General features: G+C 35.3%; 2 protein-coding genes across 33 annotated transcripts in view; one reads left to right on the top strand and one right to left on the bottom strand.

The window, feature by feature from the left end:
• NEB (nebulin) overlaps nucleotides 1-840 on the top strand; it is a 222,045-nt gene extending 221,205 nt beyond the window's left edge. For all 29 annotated transcript variants that reach the window (XM_043576703.1, XM_043576705.1, XM_043576679.1 and 26 more), the window contains one exon: nucleotides 63-840. In XM_043576703.1, coding sequence (XP_043432638.1) covers nucleotides 63-236 — 174 coding nt within the window. In that variant the 3' untranslated portion in view covers nucleotides 237-840. The remainder of the gene's footprint in view (nucleotides 1-62) is intronic.
• An 8,358-nt stretch (nucleotides 841-9,198) lies between these two features.
• The window catches only part of RIF1 (replication timing regulatory factor 1), a 75,482-nt gene continuing 57,436 nt past the window's right edge, over nucleotides 9,199-27,244 (bottom strand). For 2 of the 4 annotated variants that reach the window (XM_043576675.1, XM_043576674.1), the window contains exons 26-36: nucleotides 26,901-27,020; nucleotides 25,801-25,952; nucleotides 25,343-25,423; nucleotides 25,043-25,097; nucleotides 21,421-24,684; nucleotides 19,428-19,571; nucleotides 19,037-19,114; nucleotides 18,833-18,948; nucleotides 17,632-17,785; nucleotides 15,966-16,074; nucleotides 9,199-15,514 (exon numbers count right to left, since the gene is read on the bottom strand). In XM_043576675.1, coding sequence (XP_043432610.1) covers nucleotides 15,300-15,514; nucleotides 15,966-16,074; nucleotides 17,632-17,785; nucleotides 18,833-18,948; nucleotides 19,037-19,114; nucleotides 19,428-19,571; nucleotides 21,421-24,684; nucleotides 25,043-25,097; nucleotides 25,343-25,423; nucleotides 25,801-25,952; nucleotides 26,901-27,020 — 4,488 coding nt within the window. In that variant the 3' untranslated portion in view covers nucleotides 9,199-15,299. The remainder of the gene's footprint in view (nucleotides 15,515-15,965; nucleotides 16,075-17,631; nucleotides 17,786-18,832; nucleotides 18,949-19,036; nucleotides 19,115-19,427; nucleotides 19,572-21,420; nucleotides 24,685-25,042; nucleotides 25,098-25,342; nucleotides 25,424-25,800; nucleotides 25,953-26,900; nucleotides 27,021-27,244) is intronic. The other 2 variants (XR_006296825.1, XM_043576676.1) reach the window with 2 other exon arrangements.

The following is a 27,244-nucleotide window of genomic DNA, read 5'->3' as shown; positions in this document are numbered from 1 at the left end:
ATCTAATATGTATCTTTCTTTTTTTTTTTTTTTTTTTTACCTTTTTTCATCTTCACAAATAGAAAATCTTCCGTGCCATGTACGACTATATGGCTGCTGATGCAGATGAGGTGTCCTTCAGAGACGGAGATGCTATTGTAAATGTTCAGGCGATTGATGAAGGTTGGATGTATGGCACTGTGCAGAGGACCGGCAGGACCGGCATGCTGCCAGCCAACTATGTGGAGGCTATTTAAGCATTTCAAGTATCGCACCTGCCTAGAGGACCTGCAGAACCTCTAGTCAGTATTTCCGTTCAGACACTCCACTGTTACTCAAGCTGCCTAATGATCTTTTTGTGTCAATATGACTAATAGTTATACCATCCCTTAATTTGTTGCTATATGAACTTCAGTAATTCTTCAAGGAAAACAAATGTTAATATCACCAATCTGTTCAATTATTAAACTGGATTTACTTCATTATTTTCTGGACTTGGATATAAAACTTAAGAGACAACATTAAACCCATAGGTTCATTATTTTTAAAACTGTCATTAGCAAATTTTCCATAGGATTTTTAAATAAGTTTAATTATAGAATAGGCATTTTAAAAGTCTATGCAATGTTATTGCTGTATCAACCCAGAGTCTTTCTCCATTATGAAAATGTTTAACATTTAACACCAGGATTCTGAACATGTTAAACACATTAAGGAAAAAATGGCAGAAATACTCCCCTTTTCTTGCTTACCGAATGCTGATGCTTTTAATTCTATTCCAGTTCTGAAGTTATAAAGGTGACAGTTGATAGAAACTGTTGATAAGCTAGTAACTAATAAAGTCTATAATTCTGCAATAAACACCACTGATGTAATGACTTATTTTTTAATAGTTTTAAGATCTACAAATAAAAAATTTCAATAAAGCAAATCCATTACATTAGACTTCACCAAAAAAAAAAAAAAAACCCAAACTGAAAAAAATGTACTGTTAAAAATGCACAAGCATAGGCTTTCTCAGATCTATACTGTGTTCAGTAAGCTTCCCTTATGGCTCAGCTGATAACATTTTAGAAACAGCTATGGGATCAGCAGGTGACAACCAGGAACTCAGTGGCACAGCAAGTCCCACCACTACTATTTCCCGTTAACCTGCCCCCTCCAATATGCCCTTGGCAATCTCAGAAAAGGGGGCAGGAAATTTATTTGAAGAAATAAAAGCTGAAAACTTCCCAAACCTAAGGAAGGAAATAAAATTCAGATCCAGGAGGCACAGAAGTCTCAACAAAATCAACGTCATGGAGTTCCATACCAAAAAACAGTAATTAAAATGGCAAAATTACTAACAGAGATTTTAAAAGCAACAAAATAAAAAGTTACATACAAGAGTAACTCCGTAAGGCTATCAGGGGATTTTTCAGTTGAAACTCCACAGGCCAGAAAGGAGTGGCATAACATAATTCTAACTGCTGAGAGATAAGCACCTGCAGCCAAGAATATTCTATCCAGCAAGGTTATTCAGAATAGGAGACAGAGTTTCAAAACAAAAGTAATTCATGATCACGAAATCAGCCCTACAAGACATATTAAAGGGGGCTCTTTGGAAAGGAAAGGCCATAATATAAGAAAACTTGGAAGCACAAAAGCAGTAAAACTAAGCATAAAAATCAGTCAAGAAATTCATAAAGAATGTAAAGAATGACACCATTATACCCAAAATGTCAAGGAGGGGAGGGCAAGAACCAAAGAACGGGTTCAAACTTAATGGTCAACTTAACATAGACTGCTAGGTGCAAAAGACATGTTATATGTAAACTTAATGGTAACCACAAATCAAAAACCAGTAATAGATACACAAAAAATAAAGAGAAAGGAATCCAGGGGTACCTGGGTGCCTCAATTGGTTGAGTGTCTGCCTTCACCTCAGTTCATGATCTCACAGTTCGTGAGTTTGAGCCTGCACTGGGCTCACTGCTATCAGCAAAGAGCCTGCTTCAGATCCTCTGTTCCCCTCCCCAGCTTGGGCTCTTTCTCAAAAATAAACCTTTAAAAAAGAGAGAAAGGAGTCCAACTACATCACTAAAGCAAGCCAGCAAACCATGAGAAGGAAACAGGAGAAGACTGGAACAGAGAAGAACTATAAAACAACCATAAAACAAGTAACAAAAAAGCAATTAAGTACATACCTACCAATAATTACTTTGGATGTAAATGGAGTAAATGTTCCAATCTAAAGACAAAGTGATGATGGAATGGATAAAAAAGCAAGATCCATCTTGATGCTGCCTATATGCAAATGGAAGTGAAAAGAAAGCTGAGGTAGCAATACTTACGTAGGACAAAAAACACTAAAACAAAGACAAAGAAGGACACTATATAATCATAAAAGGGACAATCGAACAAAAAGATATACCAATTGGGGGCACCTTTGAGCCTCATGTTGGGTGTAGAGATTACTTACATAAATAAACTTCTTTAAAAAAAGATATAACAATTGTAAATTGGGGAGTAGCCAAATACAAAAAGAAGCTAATAAAAGACATAAAGGAATTGACAGTAATACAATAATAGTAGGGGACTTAAACACCCCACTTACATCAATGGATACATCATCCAAACAAAATCAACAAGGAAACAGTGACTCTGTATGAGACAATGGACCAGATCGATCTAACAGATATATTCAGAACAGTCTATCCTAAAACAGAAGACACATTCTATCCTAAAACAGAACACACATTCAAGTGCACATGAACATTCTCTAGAAGAGATCCCATATTAGGCCACAAAACAAGTCTCAACAAATTCAAAAGATCAAAATATTACCATGCATCTTCTCCTACCGCAACACTATGAAACTATAAATCAACCATAAGAAAAAAATCTGGAAAAAACACAAATACATAGAGGTTAAATAACATGCTACTAAACAATGAATGCATCAACCAAGAAATTAAAGAGAAAAAAAATTACATAGATACAAAGGAAAATGAAAACACAAGGGTCCAAAATCTTTAGGACACAGCAAAAGCTGTTCTAATAAGTTTATAGCAATATAGGCTTATCTCAAGTAGCAAGAAAAATCTCAAATGAACAATCAATCTAACCTTACACCTAAAGGAGCTAGAAAAGAAAGAACAAATAAAACCCCAAACTAGGAGAAAGAAAGAAATAATAAAGATTGGAGGAGAAATAAAATAGAAATTAAGAAGATAAGAACAGATTACTGAAACCAGGAGCTGGTACTTTGAAAAGATCAACAAAATTGGTAAACCTTTAGTCAGATTCATCAACAAAAAAAGACAGAGGACTCAAAAGCAGAAATTAAATTGGAGAAATAACCAACACCACAAAAATACAAAGGATTATAAGAGAATATTATGAAAAATTATATGCCAACAAATTGGACAACCTAGAAGATTTGGATAAATTATTAGAAACATATAACCTCCCAATGCTGAATCAGGAAGAAACAGAAAACTTGAAAACTTGAAAAGACTTAACACCAGCAATGAAATTTAATCAGTAATTTAAAAAGATCCCAAGAAACAAAAGTCCAGGACTACATGGTTTCACAGGTGAATTCTACCCAACATTGTGAAGGTTAGGTTAATACCTATTCTTCTCAAACTATTCCAAAAAGAGAAAGAAACTTCCAGGTTCATTCTATGAGGCCAGCATTACCCTGATTCCAAAACTAGATAGACACTGAAAGCAAAAATAAAAAGACTACATGCCAATATCTTTGATGAACACAGATGCAAAAAGCCTCAACAAAATATTACCAAACCAAATCAAATAATACATTAAAAAAATCACTGGGGCGCCTGGGTGGCTCAGTGGGTTAAGCGTCTGACTTCGGCTCAGGTCATGATCTCACGGTTCGTGAGTTTGAGCCCGCATCTGGCTCTGTGCTGACAGCTCAGAGCCTGGAGCCTGCTTCGGATTATGTGTCTCCCTCTCTCTCTGCCCCTCTCCTGTTCATGCTCTGTCTCTGTCTCAAAAATAAATAAAACATTAAGAAAAAAATTAAAAAACCATTTACCACGATCAAGTGGGATTTATTCATGGAATACAAGGGTGGTTCAATATTCACAAGTCAATCAACATGACATATTACATCAAGAGGATATTTTATTTATTTTTGAAGGAGAGACAGAGTGTGAGCAGGGGAGGGGCAGACAGAAAGACACACACACAGAATCCAAAGCAGGATCCAGGCTCTGAGCTGTCAACACAGAGCCTAACACGGGGCTTGAACTCATGAGCTATGAGATCATGACCTGAGCCAAAGTTGGACACCCAACAGACTGAGCCACCCAGACGCCCCCACATGATCATTTCAACAGATGAAGAAAAAGCATCTGACAAAGTACAGCATTCATTCATGATAAAAACCCTCAACAAAATAAAGGAAACATACCTCAACATAATAAAGACCATATCTGAAAAACCCACAGCGTATATCATACTCAATGGTGAAAAACTGAGAGTGTTTCCCCTAATGTCAGGAATAAAACAAGGAAGTCCACTCTCACCACCTTCATTCAACATAGTACTAGAAGTCATAGCCACAGCAATCAAAGAAGAGAAAGAAATAAAGGGCATCCAAATTGGCAAGGAAGAAGTAAAACTTCAACTATCTGGAGAGGACATGAATACTATACATAGAAAGCCCTAAAGACTCCACCAAAAAACTTCCAGAACTGCTAAATGAATTCAGTAAGGTTGCAGTATACAAAATTAATATACAGAAATCCATTGTATTTCTATACACTAATAATGAGGTACAAAGAGAAATTAAGGAAACACTCCCATTTACAATTGCACAAAATAATAAACTACCTAGGAATAAACTTCACACAAGGGAGGTGAAAGACCAGTAGTCCAAAACGTATGAAACACTGATGAAAGAAATTGAAGACAACACAAACAAATGGAGAGATATTCCATGCACATGGATTGGAAGAACAAATAATGTTAAAATGTCCATGCTATCCATAGCAATTTACAGAGTTAATACAATCCCTATCAAAATCCCAATACCATTTTTCACAGAAGTAGAATAACCTTAGAATTTGTATGGAACCACAAAGATCCTAAATAGCCAAAGCAATATTGGAAAAGAATAAAACTGAAGGTGGCACAATCTCTGATATCAAAATATACACAGAGCTGTAGTTAACAAAACAGTATGGCACTGGCACAAAACAGACACACAGATCAATGGAAGAGGATAGAAAGCCCATAAACAAACGCACAATTATATATGACCCATTAACCTTTGACAAAAGAGGCAAGACTATGCAATGAGAAAAAGATGGTCTCTTCAACACATGGTGTTGGGTAACTAGACAGTTACATGCAGAGGAATACAAGTGGTCCACTTTCTTACACCATAAAAAAAAACAAAAAAAAAAAAACCAAAATGGATTAAAGGACTAAATGTGGGGGGCGCCTGGGTGGCTTGGTCGGTTAAGCGTCCGACTTCGGCTCAGGTCATGATCTCACGGTCCGTGAGTTCGAGCCCCGCATCGGGCTCTGTGCTGACAGCTCAGAGCCTGGAGCCTGTTTCAGATTCTGTGTCTCCCTCTCTCTCTGCCCCTCCCCTGTTCATGCTCTGTCTCTGTCTCAAAAATAAATAAACGTTAAAAAAAATAAATAAATAAAGGACTAAATGTGAGATGTGAAGCAAACTCCTAGAACAGAGCACACACAGTAATATCTCTGACATTGACCATTGCAGCGTTTTTCTAGATATGTCTCCTGTGGCAAGGGAAACAAAAGCAAAAATAAACTATCAGGACTACATCAAAATAAAAAGCTTCTGCACAGGGAAGGCAGCAACAACAGAACTAAAAAAAAAAAATAGCCTACTGAATAGGAGAGATACCTGCAAATGACATATCTGATAAAGGGCTAATGCCCAAAATATATCAAGAATTTATACAATACCAAAGAAAACCAATCCAAATTAAAATAGGAAGACGTGAACAGATGTATCTCCAAAGAAGACACAGAGGGCCAACAGACACATGAAAAAATGCTCAACATCACAGATCATCAGGGAAATGCAAATCAAAACTACCATGAGAAGGGCACCTGGGTGGCTCAGTCAGTTGAGTGCCCAATTCTTGATTTTGGCTCAGGTCATGATCCCAGGGTCATGGGACTGAACCTCATGTTGGGCTGCACACAGCATGAAGCCTGCTTAAGATCTTCACTCTCCCCCTCTGCCCTCTCTCCCTCTCCAAAATTAAACATAATTAAGTAAATAACTACAATGAGAGATCACCTCACACCTCTCAGAATGACTACAATCAAAAACACAAGAAACCATAAACATCGGCAAGGATGTGGAGGAAAAGGAACCCCTGTACACTGCTGGTGGGAAATCAAACTATTGTAGCCAAAGTGTTGTGGAAAACAGTGTGGAGGTTCCTCAAAACGTTAAAAATAGAACTACTCTATGATCCAGTATTTACACTACTGGGTACTTATCCAAAGAATATGAAAACGCTAATTTGAAAAGATAAGTGCATCTCTATTTAATGCAGCATTATTTACAGTAGCAAAATTATGGAAAAGAGTACAACTGTCCATTGGTAGATGAATGGATAAAGCAGATATGGTGTGTGTGTGTGTGTGTGTATATATATATATATATATATATATATATATATGGTAAAATGCTAAGTGAAGTCAGTCAGAGAAAGACAAATACTGTATGATTTCATTCATATGTGGAATTTAAGACACAAAACTAACAAAGATAAAAGAAAAATTTAAAAAAAAGAAGACTTAACTATAGAGAACTGATGGTTAGCAGAAGGGAGGTTGGTTGGGGAAATGCATGAAATAAGTAAAAGGGATTAAGGGTCCATTTATCATGATGAGCACCGAGTAATGTACAGAATTGTTAAATCACTATATTATTCACCTGAAACTAACATAACACTACGTTAACTATACTGTAACTTAAAGCTGAAAAAACTTCATATAACTCACTTTCAATACCAACTTATTATTTGCTTAATAATACAATTTGCTTGTTTTTGCACTGCATGGTGTTGGGGGAGCACCATGGAAAATAGTGTCTACGCAGGGAGCTCATGGAAAATGAGGAAGCTTTATTTTTTTTTTAATATTCACTTATTTTTGAGACAGAGCAAGACAAAGAGCTAGGAGAGGGGCAGAGAGATAATCTCTAGCGGACTCTGTGCTGTGTCTAGCGGACAGCACAGAGCCCAATGTGGGACTTGATCTCACAAACCTTGAGATTATGAGCTGAGCTGAAATCAAGAGTCAGATGCTTAACCAACTGAGCCACCCAAGCACCCCATACAATGAGGAAACTTTAAACATGAGTAGTCTCCCTCTGGCTCATCCACTTAGGGGAAATGTGGCCTGAGAAGGGCTAACTACAATGAAAAGTAGGCAGTTGGCCTCCCCTGATATACAAATATATATCCTTAAACACTAATTTAAATTTAGAAACAGGTAATAAATTCACTACAGCAAAGCTAAAAGTTAAACTTATAAAAAAGTAAATAGCTATGGGATCGAATCCTAACTGCAGGGTATCTTTCTAATCCACAGCTGTGGGCTGACAGCACATGCGAAAGGCGTTCAACTGCTGTCCCAAAGCTTCTTGTCTCTTGAGGAAACCCACAGTAGGCACACACTAGTAGAGTGAACACCAGTGCAGAGTGCACACATGTGGAAATGATCAGAGATCACACTGAATGCAGGGGTTTGAGTGATGAGCCAGAGACAGTTGGTGTCCTCATGAAACTTAAGAGTCCTGTGAAAAAAGCAGGCCATGCCTTAAAAGTGTAATGGTGGGCGAGGCAGCCACTCTCTCCTCCCATCTTCAATCTTCATTTTAACTGGGATAAAATCCAGGTTAAATGACAGCAATACCATTGCGCATGGTTTTCCAACTTCCAGAACAAAGTACAGGCTGTCTCAGTTATAATAAATGTTTTAGTTCTGAAATTCACTTTTTAAGACTGCCAAAGCACACTTTGCAGTTGCTATTAGATAAACAATTTTAACCTAACTCTAGGGCTTTTATTTAAAAGCTTGGAAAATTTTCAACACATACAAAAGTAGAGAATCCAACTATACTCACTTCCTAGCCTCAAAAGTTTTCCATTCATGACTAATCTTGTTCTGTCTCTACCCTACCAATGCCCTCCTTCCATTAACTTAAAGTGAATCCTATTAACCACATCTTAAAACAATCACAATGGATACACCTTAAAACAGACAATCCACATCCAGGGTTCAAACTTTCCTGCTCATCCAACTTTCTGTTTCTAGCCTCCTGTTTGAAAGGCTAGACCCCCATTTTTGTCAGTACAGTGATACCAGGGAAGTCCTTTGTACAGACACCTACAAATTACACAAATGCGAAGACCTAAGGCTGCAAAGATCCTCAGTGACTAGCTGTTCATACCATCCTCAAGAGACTGTAATAAAGAGAGGAACTGATGAAGTTATACTGGAGTCACACAGTTCCCCTGATGACCAGTGCTCATGGTATTATTATTCAGGGCTACTTTTGTGAAATTCACGTTATGGGTTCTTCAGGTTTCCACAACTCCTAACCCCTAGTGCCTCAGAATGTGACCTTATTTGTGACTAGGGTCCCTGCAAAAGTCAGTAGTTAAAATGAAGTGAGCTCAGAACCAACAGAACTGAGGTCTATAAAAGAAGTCTGGACAAATACACACACATGGAGAACACCAGGTGAAGATGAAAGTGGAGATCAAAGCTTCTACATGCTAGTCCAAATATTGCTAGGAAAGCACCAGAAGCTAGAGAAGCACGGAGGTCTTCCTCACAGCCCTTACAAAAAACCAACCCTGCCAACAACTGGTCTCAAGGCTCCGAGCTTCCACAACTGTGAGACAATAAATTTCTGTTGTTTAAGCCACTCCATTTGTGGCTCTTTGTTATAGCAGCCATAGTAAACTAATACAGTATTTTTCAATATCATTAAGTCTATTCAATTTTAATATAGCTATGTTATCTAGAAGTGTGAAACCTATAAAACTAGGACAAGAAAAAGAACCTCTTCTAAGGCTATGATAGGCCATAAAATATGAATAGCTCATGTGTTTCTGGAGGGACAGTGTTCACTTTATGTATGTTGATTATGCTAATCTTATGAACTTCAAAGCAAAAACAAAACAAAAACAGTGCCAGAATTGATTTTATAGTTTTATTTCAGATTAAAGTGCATTTCTTTAAAAATGTTTCAATATCCAGTTTCAATTGGCAAGTGATAACAGCTCTCAATAGATCATGAAAAGTTTTATGGTGGGTAAGACAGAGATTCTCCCTCCTTGAATCCGATCATAATGAACCTGAAAATAAACTTTTAATATTGGTCTACCTGCTTCAAACACTGTATAAAGCATTACACAAATAATACTGACTACATACTTATTTCCCAAATACTAGTGCAGTTAATTGAGTGATGAACAGGTACTTCTGTGAAATTTCAACTTAAGTCATTTGACTTATCAAATATAAATATTTTCAATGTAAAACTAAGTTCTCTTCGAGTTTATCAAGTGGTGGGAACAAAAATTATCATAGGCTAATAAATGACTGATTTGGCTTCTCTCAGTCTAAGTGCATTTAGTCAAGTCTATCCACAGGAGGTAGTGTTAAGATAGATTGAAAGCATTAATTCCTCACCAACACAGAAAGCAAACTCCCTAAACTCCCAATTTATTTCACAGGAATGACAGAACCACTGAATGTCAGATGCCTTTCCCTCACATCAACGCCCCTCAACATCCATGGCAAACACAGAACTATAATTTGAGTTTAAATAGGAGGAAAAAAGTATACATAAAAAGTACCAGTACCTCCTAGTATATATGTATTTGAGCAATATTGTTAAGATATAAGCGGAATCAGGAGAACACATTTTTGTAAAATCTAAGTAACAACAATAAATTAAGGATTTAAGGAAGCAAGATCCCCGTTTTGCCATTTAGAAGCAAATGACCAAATGGACTTACACGCCATGTATGAACAAACATACCCTTTGTACCAGGGAACAGTAAACTTTATGCAAAAGGGCCAAATATGTGAACATTAGGTGTTAATAGGCCATATAGTCTGTCACATTACTCCAATCTACTGTTGCAGCAGGAAGGCAGCCAAAGACAGTATGTAGATAAAACATGGCTGTGTCCCAATAAAACCTTATTACTGGCACTGAAATTTTAATTTCATCTTTCATGTGTCACAAAATATTACTTTTTTCTTTTCCAACCTTTTAGAAAATGTACAAACTATTCCTACCTCTCAGGAAGTATAAAAAACAGGTGGCAGGCTATAGTTTTTTGACCTGTTCATAAAAACTTACTAGGTTAGGACTGACATCTTTCAGTTTCTATACTCAAATTCTTTGTTAATTTCATTCTTCTTTTAGAAAATTCCCATTCTACAAAAATAAAAATTTCTTTAGACATCTAATTACTCAATTATCAAAACAGCTATTACACAATATTCCATTTTCCATTCCATGACTTTATTTTGAAAGTGAACTTCCTAGTTATACCCAATTTATTCATTTAAGGAATGATTCTGCCTATTGTTGGAAGTTGTTTTATTTACTGTTTTGGGGGGGCAGAATATTAGATAACGTATATATATATTTTAAGATTTTATGTTTAAGTTATCTGTACACCCAACATAGGGCTCGAACCCACAACCCTGAGCTTAGGAGTTGCATGCTCTACCAGTGACTGAGCCAGATTGAGTAACCCATAAATAATGTAGATCTCAAACAATTATTCAGGGTATTTATTAGTACCAGTTCTGGTACTATGTGTATAGGATATAGGATAACTACCAGCTATTTTCAAAGTTTATAGGACTGTTCCTATACTAAAAGGCTATATACTTCTCTTATTCCATGTGATATCAATTTAAAATATTGCCTTCAATCTTATACTCTCAGGTAAAGGGAGAGATTATCTTTTCTTCTAATGGTATACTTCAAGGAAGTAAGCATTTACAGCTTGGCACTTCATGTTTGGTTTTAAATATTCTTTGGTATTTAAAGAAAAAATGGTTAAGATCATGTTATAAAATTTAACATTCTATTAAAGAACTGAGTGAATACTCAATTCTACTCTTAAATATCTAAGGATCTTCAAATCTTCATGACTCAGATTTTAATACATACTTTCAAAAAGCAATATACAGGGGCACCTGGGTGGCTCAGTTAAGTGTCTGACTTTGGCTTAGGTCACGATCTCAGAGTTCATGAGTTCGAGCCCCACATCGGGCTCTGTGCTGACAGAGCCTGGAGCCTACTTTGGATTCTGTGTGTGTGTCTCTCTCTCTGCCCTTCCCTGCTGTGCTCTCTCTCTCTCAAAAATAAATGAACACTTAAAAAAAATTAAAAAAAAAAAAAAAAGCAATATACAAAGGCTGGCATATAACAGACATTATCATCAACTGGACCATCGCAAACCGAAGCCCAGAAAACAAACAAACAAAAAAAATCAACAAATTTTGACAAATCAATTAAAAAAACCCATTACCTAACTTCTGGCTACATTTTCTTAAGTGCTCTGAAGGAGTGCAATCCACACAAAAAGCATTTAAAATATGTTAGGGAAACACAACATAACAATGCCCAGAGAAACTCATTTTTTGGGTGAAATTATTTGTTTTTCAAGCACCATTTTAAGATGACACAAACTGTCAACAATGTAATGGCAAAGTAACCAGAAGTCTTTAGTAAAATTACAACTCACATCTTTTAGGACTTATTTTGGTACTGCTAACTTTACTGCCAAGTTAATCTTAATTAGGGGTAGTCTGTTTTCAACGTTTATTAGTAAAATATGAAGCCCCATAACTTAGAAGGCAAGATTTAGAGACTAAATACATTCCTAATATTTGAAATTTTACTTTTATATTAGAAAAATGAGAAAATAATCCACATACACTAATGAAAAAGGTTCAAATCGTCTAATCTGCTTAGTAAGGTTCTTTACAATATGAAATATAGAACTGCCTACTTAAAAACATAAATCTCTCCAATACTGTAAATCTTCCATATTTAAAAAAGGCTCCAAATGAGGCAAAATTCTACCTTTTACTCTTGAAAAAACTTTGAACTTTAATTTGAAGGCTTCAAGACCAGTCTGTACCCCCAAACATAAATCTGAAAAAAAATTATTTTAAAAAATACTAACCTTTATCTTTTGTAGCAACAATTCCTGGGATTTAAACCTACTTGAGTTATTATCACCTAATTCGCAGCCTGTAGCATCTTAGGCCTACCCACAGACATGAGCATTTGTATGGATCATGTGGAAATTTTTGGCCATGAACTATCAGGCCTCAAGCCCAGAACTGCTGAATCATAATCTACATTTTCATACATACAGCCAAATCTGAGAAGCACTGTTAAAAGCAAAACTTTAACGTTTGTATACAATGTACATAACCTTTCTGATGGTTTAGGAATAAAACAGACATGGGTTGTGCTATTGAGCAAACAGCTCTCTCCCCTCCACCAAAATCGTAATATTGTCAATAGCTGCTATTTTATGACCTCCTAGCCCAGCTGCAAAGTTACCTCCCTGAAAATCAGTAACAAAGAATGTAAGACGGAAACTAGGCCCTTCTTACTGGGTTGTAAAGTCAAGTTGGAAAGAATGGCATTAAGGGAAAATGTGACCCCTTTAACTCACATTTTCTGTTAAATTCCAAGAATGGTTTTCTAAATGGCACTTATTTTTAATTATTTTAATTAAAAAATTTAATTTTTTAGAAAAATGCTAATTGTAAATTTTATACACACACACACACACACACACACACACACACACACACACACCCCCCTGTCCCATTTTTCCCCTAATTTTGTTTCTTGCCCTGCCACTTTTATTTTAGGCAAAACATAATCCAAATTGCTTGACATTTTTATGGTTCTTAAAAATACAACAGAATCCCTGACTACTTTCAAGGTGTAAAACCCGATTCATCTTAGACAATATGGAATTAGAACAAAAGCTCCATATCATTCAACAATGGCTTTCAAACTTATTCAAATGTCACAGCATTTTGAGAATGGGTTCACTGCAAAGCTGAAAATTTAAATCCACTATACAAAGCCCATTTGGAACATAAATTGTACTATGCTTCTGCAAGCAACCAGATTCTTTTCATAAATGCATAAAATAAGAAATCACATTTAGATTCTCTTACTAATATCTGCCATTTGTTTTATTAACCCTTAGAAAATAGCTGGAAAACTGATGTTATTTTAATAGTGAAACAACACACTGAAACTGATCAAGGAGTGTTAATAATTTTTGCTATTCAGGAATCATTCAGGGGAAAATGTGCAGAAACATTTAAGGCAAGAATAATAAAATTAAGATGCCTCAAATATACACTTACAACTATATCACGAATGAAGATTTAGCAAACTGGTTTCTGCCTTCAAATAACATTTTAAAATACATCCTTGTGCAACTATAACATTTGAAAATTAATAGCTGTGCTTGTATCAAATTCAGTGATTTAAGTAAATGATAATCATTTTAGTCACATTTTCTGCTATACTGTTCATGTTCCCTAGAACTCATTTCACCAACCAGTTAACACAAACATTAAGACACAGTAAGAAATAAGCCAATTTTAACTCTCCAAACAAACACATACACACACACCTTCTTACATCCGTTAACTAAAAAAACTTACATGCCTCTTTACTATAAAAAAGAATCTGGGCAAAGAGAGACGATATAAACTACTATTTTACAATTACGAAATTGACACCAACTTTGCTGGCTGACTGGTGGTCCCCTTCTGAGTATTATAAAAATTAACTAGACACAAGGATTAAACTTGCTGTAACTTGCTGAATAATGTGTGCCTTTTCAAACTGGTTAAGTTCTGAATAAAGGATGAAACTGAGGTCACTCACTCATTCTATTCAGAGAGCAAATGAGATATTCTCACTGTGAAGAGACGAAACAAATGTGGGAAGTCAGGCACTAATACTAGATGGTAAAATATACAAACGTTTTAATTATATACACCCTATTCTTTTAAACTAGGCAAAACATACATATTTCAAAAGAACAATTTCAAATTTCTTCCAAGTTTGCTTTAGGTGTAGGTGAAAAGAGCAGATAAAGTCTAGATTTCTTATAGTCCAAGTTGTAACAAAAATAGTCATACTAACTCTCCATTAAAAAGAAATGTGATGAAGCACGTTTTCTAGTGGTGGACACCCTCCTTCCAAAAAAAAAAAGTATAGGTATGAATAGCAAAGTTCTTATGTAACACTTTCTCATCTCTATAACTCATTCTGGTTACTTTAGAAAATAAACTCATGTTTTTACTAAGACTACTAAGTACAAAACTATTTGTATTTGTAGATACAGAATCCTACAATCATCTGCAGCAAGCCCACAAATCACTTCTAACTGTCCATACTGATCTCTCAGCATTTAATATATACAAAATAGGTTTCTATTAAACAAAGGTATTCACAAGTAGCTGCAGAAAAATTCATGCCATTAACAAAGGCTGAAATTTATAAATTAAAAACGTTTAAATCTATACATAATGTACAAATAGTCATGCATTTTAAAATGAATGGGGTAGGTCTCAAATGACTAAATTTTCACCAATGCTGTTGCACAAATATTTGCTAATGCAAATGAATGGAATTTTAGTAAATTCGGCTTTAATATATTAACCCCAAAAGTTGCAACTTTTGGTATTTTTTTTGAAATGTGTCCAAAATTGACATCTGCGAAAAAACATTTCAATTCTTCTGCATCTCCTTTGAGGTGTTCTATAAAGAACAAATTTCTTAAACCTCAGGCACAACAAATATAAATTAAAAAAAAAAAAAAAGTATAAACAGTTTTACCAGTTCAGCAAAAATTCAAATAGAAATGTTCAATTTTACTTAAAATAACGTATTTTACATGAACATTTCATCAGAATATCCAAGAGTTTAAGACGTGTAAAATAAAATGCTTTTGTTTCTAGTTTTTGCTTTTCAGGTTTCAGCAAGGTATTTAAATTTTTCCAAAAGCTATGCATAGCAGCCAAGAAAATGTCGTATGAACAAAAATTTTACATATGAACTTACAAACTGAACTTACGTAATAAGTCACAGCCCTTCAGGGTTTGAAATATCAACTTTGCAAACAGTCAGACTGAAACTGTGCTGTATTTCAGAACTTATTTTATGAATCAAAAAAATCCAGTGATGTTAAAAAAAAAAAAACCTTCAATTTTCTCTTAAGATACTAAATGGAATTTTCATGGGCTGGTGACCTCCAGCGTGACTGCAAATTTTTTATTATTGAGTTTGCCATGCTACCAAGTTTCTCATGCATTTCAAACAGCTGGCTTCCTGAATAATTATGGAGATCTTCTGAATCCAGTTGAACAGCAAGTGCACTAATCTGTGCCATAAGATTTTTAGGTAATGAAGTTTCTAAAGCAACAGGATCAATTAAATCTAAAAAGAAAAAGAAAAAAAGCACAATTTATCCGAGATAAAAATTAAGTTGTATATATCTCTTTTTACGTTAATACAAAGTTTAAGTACCTGTATCCCTGCTCCTCAAAAGGAAAAGGCCAACAGAAATATCTACCATAGTTTGTTCTGTGCCATTAAAGAAATGGTCAGGCAATTTCATTTTTATTAACAGCGTAACTGAAACACAATTTTTAGTTTATATCCCTATTTAAGACCTTGATGGAATAGCAGTTAACAATTAGATAAAAACAGCTAGGCATACTTGAAGTCAAATCAGTTACTTTCTCATGCACTTGGCCACTAGCACAACAACAACACAAAAACTGGTCAAATTAACAGAGCATGGTCAAATTAAAACTAGAACCATAACAATATTTCTTCAAGTTAGGTGGTCCTATAAATAAAATTGTCCCACTTTGTTAAAATATACCTGAAGCAAGTCTTTCTTCATCAGAAGGGAGAGATTTAGTTTGTATTCCATTTATTGTTTTTTCAGAAATATCAAAAACTGGTATCTCTTCTAGTCCACGAGACTTTACCTTGATTATACATTCAGGCCAGTAAAAAAAAAAAAACAAAATCAACAAATTGGAAAGTTGTTTTTAAAACGACTAAAAAATACCAAAGCTGGAAAAAAATCTGACACAGTATGTTTCCCAGCCTATCACAGGACTATTAACTTAGCTAATAATACTAAGAAACTATGTTCTACTAACGACACAAAAAACAGGATTACAAAGTGTTTTCTCAAAGAGCTGATTAGGAATTCATATTTTCTAATGGACTTAAGAGAAATCCATGATAGCCAAGAAAATTACATTTCCCAAGTTTAGAAGCATGGGAAAAGAAAACCCAAGGAAGAGATTTCTAAACTTTAAATAACATACAGAATTTGTATGAATATTTTATATTTTCATACAATAGAATATTATTTAGCCATAAAGAAGAATGAAATACTGATACACGTGAACTTTGAAAACATTATGCTCAAGGAAGCCAGTCACAAAAGACCACAGGTTTCATGAACCCAATTTTGTGACATGCCCACAACAGGCAAGTCTATAGAGAAAAAAAATTGGGGGGGGGGGGGGGTGAGAATGAGGAGTGATTGCTAAGGGCTATACAGGATTTCATTCTGGGGAGGTAATACATGCTCTAAAATTAGATCGTGGTGACAACTGTGTAACTCTGTGAATATACTAAAAATCAAATGTGTGCTCTGGATGGGCCTTACTGTATATCAATGTATTCCAATAAAACCGCTTTTAAAAAATGTTAATTTTCAGAGACAAATCTCAGGGCCCACAGACCACTGAGTGTACTTCAGACACTGAAAATTACTAATATAGTCTTTGTTTTTTTTTTTTAACAGGTTTTTAAAGATCACAAATAATCTTTAAATCAAAGACTTTCAAGAAAATAGAAGTCTTGAGTAGTAAGGTGCAGTCTCAGAAATTCTAACATAAACACTGGTTTTTCAATCTTAACATCTCCCCCCGCCCCCATTTATTCACAATTTTGCATAACCTCAATGGACACATAAAGGGTCTCTGAATGGGTTTCAGTACAATCTAAATCCTTCTGAAATAATATACAGAATCTTCTGTATATATTTTTACGGGCGGGCGAGGGGGGGTGGAGAATCTTCAAAAATGTCTATAACCCAAAATATGTGCAAAAAGTTGATAAGAGCAAGAAAAATTAGTCCCAGTTGTCTTGGATATCAAGACGAAAGTACTGTTGACTACAAATTTGCAAGATTTTTATTATAATGTTTAGATTTGAACGACCAGGTTTTAGGAATAGCAGCCACAGAACCACAATCACGAATTTGGTGGAAACGAATGAGACAAGGGGGTAGGAGAACTGAAGAAGAAAGAGACGCATTACACAAAGATAGTATACAAACTCAAGAAGCCAACTTTGTCTATAAAATTATAAAGTGACCTTCTAAGTTACTCTTACCTGGGGGCGGTGGGGGGCGGGGGTGTGGAGGGGAGGTGGCATAAAATGAGTTTTTAAGCAACAGTACAAACTTCTGTAATTGTATTGCTAAATCATTTATCTATACATGATTTATTAACATTGAAGTTTACCTGTTGCTCATGATAAACTCTGAGAGCCTTTTTTACATTGGACACTTTTGGAGAACGGATAGGAAGAGTTTTTATTTCAGATGCTGTAAGAGTACTCAAATCACCAATTGTTTTTATATTCTTAGCTCTAATGAGCTGTCCCAGTCCTCTTGCCCTAAAGAGGTAAGAGAAAAAGGAGAAATGTCATCATATAGTTTTATACCTATTTTTTAATGTTTACTTATCTTTTAAAGTTTACTTATTTATTTTGAAAGAGCACGAGTGGGGGAAGGGGAAGAGACAGAGGGAGAGAGAATCCCAAGCAGGCTCTGCATTGTAAGTGCAGAGCCCAATGCAAAGCTTGACCTCATGAACCATGAGATCATGACCTGAGCTGAAGTCGGATGCTTAACAGACTGAGCCACCCAGGCGCCCCAAAGTTTGTTTATTTTTGAGAGACAGAGCTCAAGTGGGGAAGGGGCAGAGAGAGAGACACACACACACACACACACACACACACACAGAAGCTGAAGTAGGCTCCAGGCTCTGAGCTGTCAGCACAGAGCCTGATGTGGGGCTCTAACCCAAGAACCTTGAGATGACATAAGCCAAAGTCAGACACTTAACTAAGCCACCCAGGCAACTCTATAGTTATTCTATTTGTGATGGCCTATCCAGTTGAATTTCCTGACTTATGCTCAATCATAACTGCATTTATACAGGCACACTTAACCCACTCTGAGGATAGCCCCATGTACATTTAAGTTAAAACAAAATTTGAATTTGACATGTTTGTCCAGCGTAAGCAATAGCAGTGGACAGAGACTAAACCCAATGTGTGTCAGTCAGATTTCACCTACATTATGATTTAATGGCTACCTGACTTTGGTTGATTAACTTTTGTAAACTTCATCTTATAAAGTGGAAAATAATAAATATACTCCTTATGGGATTTATAATTAGGATTAAATAAGAACATATGCAAAGAGTTCAGCATAGCACCTGGCAAATATTGAGCACAATTATCTTAGCCATTACTTAATTATGATAGATGCTTCTCTTACTGCCCTATCTGCCTCATCTTCCCAGATAAATTTTTATTTTTAAAATAAAATGTGTGAAAGTGCATGTAAATCAGTTCTAAATAGGAGAACCTCATTTAACTTTTCCTCTTAAACAAGTGGCATCTTGAAGTATTAGACCAGTATAAATAACTCCTTACCATATATTTGATGTAATCTGAGGTAAAATGATATCAACTGGAGCCACACAGTTCACCAAAGCTGGGTAAACACTTTCTGCTGGACATGGCACAGGTTCTTTAGCCATTTCTGTAATCTTAGAATAAATTTCAAAAGCCGTTAAACAGAGGTCACCTGACTGAACATAAAAAATAAAGTTGCATGAAAACTAAAGCACTTCTTACTAAACACTTCTTTGAGCTCTTAAATTTAGGGCTACGTGATCCTGAGGACAGAAATCCTTTGGTTGAAGTGGCATTATGCTAGACAGAAGAAAGAAGAGAAAAAAAAACTCACTCAGAACCCTAGAAACTCTAATTTTATAATTTCATTACTTAGATTGCAGTAATTTCCTAAAATTTTGAGAAAATGAAAAAATGTAATCGACTATTACCTAATCAATTACTTCCTGTCTTACTGTCTCTTCCCATTCTTCGTGTTTGCTTACCATGTCACAGACAAAACAATACATTCAAACCAAAGAATTTTTCTTCTTTACTATTTTTAAGACAAATTATACTTAACTCATTCCTATGCCTGCATACATATATGCATATTTCAAAGCCTACAGCTTACCTTAGATTGTGTAAGTGAAGTTTTAACACTTTTTACTGTGGGAGAATTATTTGAAGAATGGGATCTAACGATAGAGCATCGCCTATCAATGTCATCTGCCAATCCTGCTTGGTATATTGGATCTGCAAAGGAGACACGGCGAACCTGAAAACACAGGCCATGTTTTTATTTAACATAATTAAAGTTAAAAAAAATTCACACCATAAATTCTCATTACCAGGCCTCCCTGAAATAGAATGTGGGTTTAGAAGCTTAATTTACTTCAGTAGAAGCCAACTGCACATTGCTGTAGTTCTTCCTAATGGCTGCTTTCATAGATATTACTTAATACCACAGATCATTCCAATTATCCATGTTCTAAATGGTCTCGACATAATATATACCAACAAAGACTGAAACAGGGACAGTGGCAGAAACAATGAAATTGTATGCAGCAGTTGAAATTGTATCATCAAATTCTAGTCACTTTGTAGGCTTACTACAGTAACTTTAAAAAAATAAGGTAAAGAGGTAGAAATGGTACTAACTGGGCTCTGGTGCATCTTACTAACCTCTGTTCTAAACTCTTTGAGGATACCAGAATCACAGCAACTGAGTGGCAATTTTTGTCTTTCTTAGTCCCAGCATGATGTCATTTTAGCTTCTACTAAACTCTTATGATGTGTTCATTCATTCAGCTATTTGATATAAATACACAATAGAGCATTTATGCCATTAACTATATATATATATATATATATATATATATATATATATATAGCTTCCTCACGTTATGAGCAAAACAAAAAAACTATCATGAGAAATCCTCACCTATATATATACATACATATACATATATATATACATATATACATATATATATATATATATATATATATAAATGTCTCCTGGTCTTGATTCCCAAGAGTGGGCAGATTCTGTATGTATTTGCTATAGGAAACTACAATGTCTTACTGTTGCCTACATAAAAATTAAATATGAGGTACTATCAAGCAAAACATGACTAGTTAACTTTTATCACCAATCTAAAATATATATACAGAAGAAAAATAAATTATACTGAAGAAAAAGCATTCTATCTTCATACTTTTCAAAGACTTCTATGGATAATTTAATTAAACTTAAGATACTTACAACACACACACACAGCCTCAAAATAAAAGCAAAGCAAAACCAAACCAAAAAACTGAACTGTCAGTGTAAGAATTTTTGGTGTATTTGAGAAGTTTTCACAATGTCCTTGCTAAAGGCAAAATTAAGTATATCTTAGGTCTATAAAGCATGTTTGTATATATAAACACACGTATTCTGCAGTAAATGGCAGATTCAATTTTAAAGTTAAAGAATGCTCACATCATACCTTTTCAGAACTCCTTTGCTAAGCAGAGGACAAGCTCAGCTATGTAAGCACGTGTAACTTTTCCTTTTTTAATTTATTCAGTCAACAAACTATGTTTAAGTTATAGGGTCAGGAGCTAAATCAGATACATAGATAATCGATTTTCACAAAAGTGACTTTAGTGAAGATGGGGAAATAAAATTAGAAATGCAATCCCATCCAGAAACTGATAAAGGCACAGCCTGAGACTTTTTCGTTGTAAGGTCTGGAAATGAGTTTATATAAACACTTCAATGTGAAACAGACCATACAATGTCCTACCACACAGTAAATGCTAACTAAAGCTGTTTTACCACCATTTCTAAATGCTTCCTCATGTTATGAACAAAACAAACAAAAAAACTATCATGAGAAATCCTCACCAATTCTGCAAAAGGTGAAAAATGTACATGGCTGAAAATCTTCAGTGTCCTCAAGACAGATCTAAGTCCCCTTTTATCAACACTTTTCCTTCTGCCTAACCTTTTCCCTAGTCACCTTGGTAAACATTCAAAATAAGTGGTCTAATATTCTGTCATTCAACAGGTGTCACTGTATGACCAAAATACTCAAAGTAAATATGGGCTAATTAATATTCAACCTCAATTCCCCTACCTTGTGAACAGGTGACGATATCTCATCTTCATGTGGTCTTTTTAATCCTCTCTTTAAAATGCTGGTGGATGGAGAAGCCAAAGGAGACCAGACACAGCGTGTCTGCATGCCACTAGGACTGCCATTTGCTGATAGAAGTAAAGGATCAAGTTCCCTTAATTTTTGAGGAGATGCATTATTGTCTTCTGTTATTAGTTCGGAGATGGCTGTTTCGGATGTCAGAGACTGTGAGGTTTCCTCCACTTTCTCTGAAGTAGGGTGAACTTCTTGTAAAATTTCATCATTCCCTTCTACCATTTGATTGTCATCTAATGTTGTTTCTTCAGACTTACTAAGTTCAATATTTGCTTCAGTTTTATTAGAGTCCACCTCTCCTTCTTCAATACTCATCTCAAGTGTATTGAAAACAAAGCTGTCGATTCCCATAGTCAATGTCTTTGTATTGGCCTGTACAAGCTTAGTAGATATTTTAGTAGTCAAGTCCCCATCCTCTGTTTCACTGACTTGGTCAGCTTCAGCATTTACCTCACTAATCACTGTCTCTTCAAAATTTTCCATTTTAGCATTCATTTCTTCAGATGAGTTTGGACTAGATTCATCACTTCCTTCATCTAATTCCCCAACTGCTGTTTGTTCAGGTATCTCTGCCTGAGCACTCACTTTTACAGGTGTGGTATCATCAGAATAACCAATACCAGAATTAAATTCTTTAGTTACTGTTTCTTCGGCATTCGGTTCTTCAGCTGCCTCTGCTTCAGAGTTATCACATCTTCCACTGTTTATCTCCATTACCTCTTCTTCAAAAACAACAGTTTTGGCATCCTTTTGTTCAGATAAGCCTGCTTCAGATTGATCACTTTCTGTATCCAATTCAACAGCTTCTACTACTTCTGGATTAAATATTGCTTCAGCTTCACATGCATTTGTTTCAACACTGGCAATGTTCTCTATTGTTAGTTCCTTCTCCAGGACAGCCTCTGGCTTTTCTTTGTTAATCTCCAAAGTAGAATATTCCAGTGAATTATCCCTGGAATCATCTAAAGATGGGCCAACAGTTTTACATTTTTTATTGGACGGCCCTTGGCTCTCAAGAGATGTTGCTTCTGCAGAATTCGTATCACAAGTTTCTTGTTCAAAATTCACTACTTCGGAAGGAAGAGGGTTTTGGACAGTATCTTCTTTGAACTCAGTCTCAGATATGACTAACGAATCATTAACAGTATCATTCTCCTCCTTGAGACCCAAATGAAAATTCACAGCATGATGCTCATCTGAAAGTTTTACCTCCGAGTACAGATTAACTTTAGAAGTTTCTGATACAGGTACAGCTGTTTGCATGTCTGTCTTTTTTGTTTCAGTGACCTTTACATCGTAATTTTCCATATTCTTTAACCCAGTGAGTGACTTTTCCTGAGGTTGTGATTTTTCTCCACAGCACTCACAACTTTTAGATCGCCTTACCCTCCTACTTCTCTTATGTTGGCATTCAAGTGTTTGAGAAGATTTTTCAGAAAGCAAAGAAATGTCTGATGTCCCTATTTTTGAAGATTCTCCCACACTGTTATTTTCTACAGAATCTCGTTTTTGTAATCTCTTACTGGCATTTCTTGTCCTGAGATTTGATTCTGGCACTGATGGGTTTGAAAAAGAATATTCTGCACACTTGTTGGTTTTGATTTTTCCCTCATAAGTATTTGATACGTCATCAGAAACCTGCAATAAATCTGAAGATACTGTAGAATCTTCAAGAGTTACACTACTCTCATCTTTTTGTTCACAAATCTGAGATTTTATGTCTCTGTCTACGTCAGAATTTGCTTTACAATCAAGTGTCTGGTTTTCAATGTTTATACATTCTTGTTTTACCACTTTCTCTTCTTGATCTTCAATGTCAACACTATCGCTGCTTTTGTTTTTCCATTTTCCAGATCTCTTCTTTTTAGAACCTTCTTCTTTTGCCTCAGAACTATCAGATTCTGAGTTTTCAATGCTGGATAGTAAACCTTGGGATGCTCTTCTTGTTTGATACCGTGTTCGTCCACTTACTGGTTTTTCAGAGGACTTTTCTGCAATGTCCTGAGCACCGTCGCCCTCAGATTTAATATTCTCAAGGTCTAGCTTTCTTTTACTTTCATCAATTTCAGCATTAGTGCTGGTTTCCCCAAAGGTCTTCTCATGTAAGTTAGTTCCTTTCTCTACATTTTCCTGCACAATTTGTTCAGAAATCAGTTTTTGCTTAAGTAACAAGTCATCTTTTACCTGCAATGGGCTCTTCTGAAGAGGTTTTTCTTCTTCTTTACGTCTCTCTTTTTTTTGATTATTTTCTTTCTCTTGGCTGTCAGTGGTGGGCTCTGCTATTTCTGAACGTCGCCTTGATGATCGTCTAAGGGTTTTCTGGCTTGGAGTTATCTGAATAGTACTATCCTCATCTACTATTTGATCTGCTGGTGTTACAGTTGGGGGTGTATTTTCTTTGGATTCTAAATTAATTCCTAATGTTTTGTCTTCTACAGTACTGTTTTCTAATAACACTGCATTTTCTATTGTTGGTTTAAGCACCATATCCTCATACTCCACTGCAGATTCAGAGAGATGAGTATGGTTATTATCTAACATACATTCTGTCTGATTAAGCAAACCAGGTTGGTTATTTTCTAAGGCTACCATTCCATCAAGAGATTCCTGAGTATTTTTCTCCTGCTCAGATCTCATTAAGAGCTTAGACCTTTTATTCCCAGTTTGTTCACCTTTACTCGACTTTCGGCTTGATCTCTTAATTCCATGCACTATTTTTTCAGAGTCAGATTTTACAAGAGCTATTTCTCTTTTCTTTGTTTTTGATGGAATATCTGTTTTACTCATGTTTTCCTGGTTATTTTTCACTGTAACAGTTGATGACATATTATTTAAGGGAGATGGACTAAAAGGTCTATTTTCTGAACCATCAAACTTCTCCAAAGTAATAAAAGTTTGCCTCCGACTTGTAGGCTGTGGGGGAGTTCCAGAAATGATGACATTAGAAACTGAGCTACTGTTGACACCAAAAGTATTTTCTGCACTAGATGCACATTCAGTTGGTGTTTTCGTTGATGAAATTAAAGCTTTCTTTCTGGCATCATTATTACTGCTCAGTATGTCTGGGCTGGTTTCTTCAATAGAACCACTCTCATTATTTGAAAGGGAACCCTTTTCAGGATGTTCATCCATACCACAGTTTTCTGTGACATCTTGAGGAATGACAATGTCACTCTCCATTTGTTCCTCCTGCACAGAAAAGTACACACATATATAGATTAGTCTGCAAGTAAGTATGACTTTGTGGGGGATATCTTAGTATAAAACTTCAGTAACTCAAAAGGTAACACTTGACTTTCAATATTTTGCAAATATTCCAAAGGTGGTGGTAGACACCCGTTAATTTGTGTTTCTAATTATAAATATTTAATAAAGCCAAATATTTTATTTTAAACACACAAATACCCACAAATACAATGACTACAATTCTGCCAAAGTCTGCCAATAAGAGTTAAGAGATTATGCAATACATCTTAAAATTAATACACAAGACTTCATAATGGAATGGTAATTCTAAAAACCCCAAAATATGAAATACCAAATATACCTTAAATATCACCTTGGAATCTTCCTTTGATTTTTCAGTTAAAGTAGGAACTTCCCTGAAATAAAAATGTGCAAATTAAAATACTGTTTTTAAAAATTTTATTTATTCTTTTTAGAGAGAGAAAGAGAGTAGGGGAGAGGCAGAGCTCAGAGCTCGATGTGGGGCTCAAAACAACGAGCTGTGAGATCATGACCTGAGCCAAAATCAGAGTCAGACGATTAACTGAGCCACCCAGCTGCCCATAAATTATTTTTAATTAAAAATTAGAAAACCAGTTACTTCAACATCTTCCATACTTACAAAGACTCTTCATGAGTATACTGAGAAAACAAAGTATCCTGTGAAACATCCAGGTTATTATACATGGCAGGAATATCGCACCTAAAAAAGATCTTACATAAGTAACTTCAAAATGCGACATTTCTACAATTAGAAATTAAACTTAAAACTGTACATCTAATTGTCTTTTAAGAACAATATAAAATCAAGGCTTAGATGCTTATTTTCCATGAAATCATCTTCCCTATCCTCTCCTCCAATACTACCTCCATTAATGATTCACCTCTGAATTCAGAAATATTTGGTACATAACTAAGTTACCATATGCATTATGAAATGCAACCATATATGGCACATCTTTTCTGGCATTAAAATACAGATTATACATACAGTACCTCAGTTCTAAGCAGAAAGTTATAATTGCTGCACATCTAAATGTGAATACAGAATATCTAATTCAAGATAAAAGGACTACAAACCTCTTTGTTTTGAGTACTTCTTTCTGATGTTCAGTTAGTATTCTTTCCTTTGCTTCTTTTCCTTCGGAAGGTATAAACACAAAGTCGACAGACTTTTCTTCTTCCAAAGGCATTTCACTCTTTGTTTTTGGAGAAGGCGACTCTAATTTCAACTGCAAATTTTAAAAAAGCAAACGTACCAATCTCTCTTCTAGCCCTCTAGAAAAGGTCTTCAATAATGACTAAGAAGTTTGAAATTCAAATCTATATGATATCCTTGGTTAATAATTAGTACAATGTCGCTCGCTTTCATTCTACCTCTAAAAAAAATTTGGAAAGTAAAAATTATTACACCTTTTTAAAAAGTAGGCAAGTTACCAACAAAGCACAGGCAAATATGGTTTTCAGGACAACATATGAAAATCAAATGGTTTGGCAAGAGAGTGTATCACCAGCTCTCAAGCTGAAGCATATACTAGTCAAGTTAAGTAAAAGTTGCCCAAAAAATATGCACTACAGACCAAGAACACTGCTACTGTTACTTTTACTATTTTTCAATGCAATTGTTTTCATTCTATATCATAGTTGCTACCTGACTGTATTGGAGTCATTCCTTAAAACATAACATTCTTTCATTTTGCCAAAGGCCATGGTTTCAAGACTCCAGAATATCCTTATTGGAAGTCACGGAAGAGACAATTATTGTCTGAAGATCAGTTGACTGGCAACTAGTTAAGATTACGAGTTTTAGATTTAGATGTCTTACCTCTGTGTTCTCTTTTACCAGAAGTTCTAAAACAGTCTCTGATGCTACCTATTCTATAATTATTCATACCTATAGTTGATTCCATTTCAAGGAACTTAATGGATAGGTGCCTGAATTAACTATACTTAATGGATGCTACATATTAAACAGACTTAAACCTCAGGAAGAATGAATCATCTCTTCCAAAGCTTCTAGATTTCCATGCTATCCTAAGTTCTTTTAGACCAAACTCTCTAATTCTTCTTTAATCCTTTTATTTAGCCTTTAATAGCTTTTTCTTCCAATTAGAAGTTATACATTCTCAAGCTACCATATACTCTAAAAGTTCTATTAAATAAATTTTGGAAAAACATACTTGGCCTGGTGGTTTCATATTTTCTTTCGAATCCTTTGTTTGTGCCAAAAAAGAATCTCTTTTTCCACTTGATTTTCTTTCCATGCCACTTATCTTCATATTTAACTGTGAATTCTCTGTCTGTTTTATTAAAAATAAAACAATTAAAAAAATGTTTAACACTTCTGAGAGTGAGTGTGCACGTGCCAAGTGGGGAAGGGGCAGAGAGGGAGGGAGACACAGAATATGAAGCAGGCTTCAGGCTCTGAGCTGTCAGCACAGAGCCCAACACGGGACTCAAACCCACAAACCATGAGATCGTGACTCGAGCCAAAGTCAGACACTCAACTGAGCCATCCAAGCGC

The sequence above is a fragment of the Prionailurus bengalensis genome, chromosome C1 (assembly GCF_016509475.1).
Source record: "Prionailurus bengalensis isolate Pbe53 chromosome C1, Fcat_Pben_1.1_paternal_pri, whole genome shotgun sequence".
Taxonomy (NCBI): Eukaryota; Metazoa; Chordata; class Mammalia; order Carnivora; family Felidae; genus Prionailurus; species Prionailurus bengalensis.
This window is presented reverse-complemented; position numbering and strand designations above follow the sequence as displayed.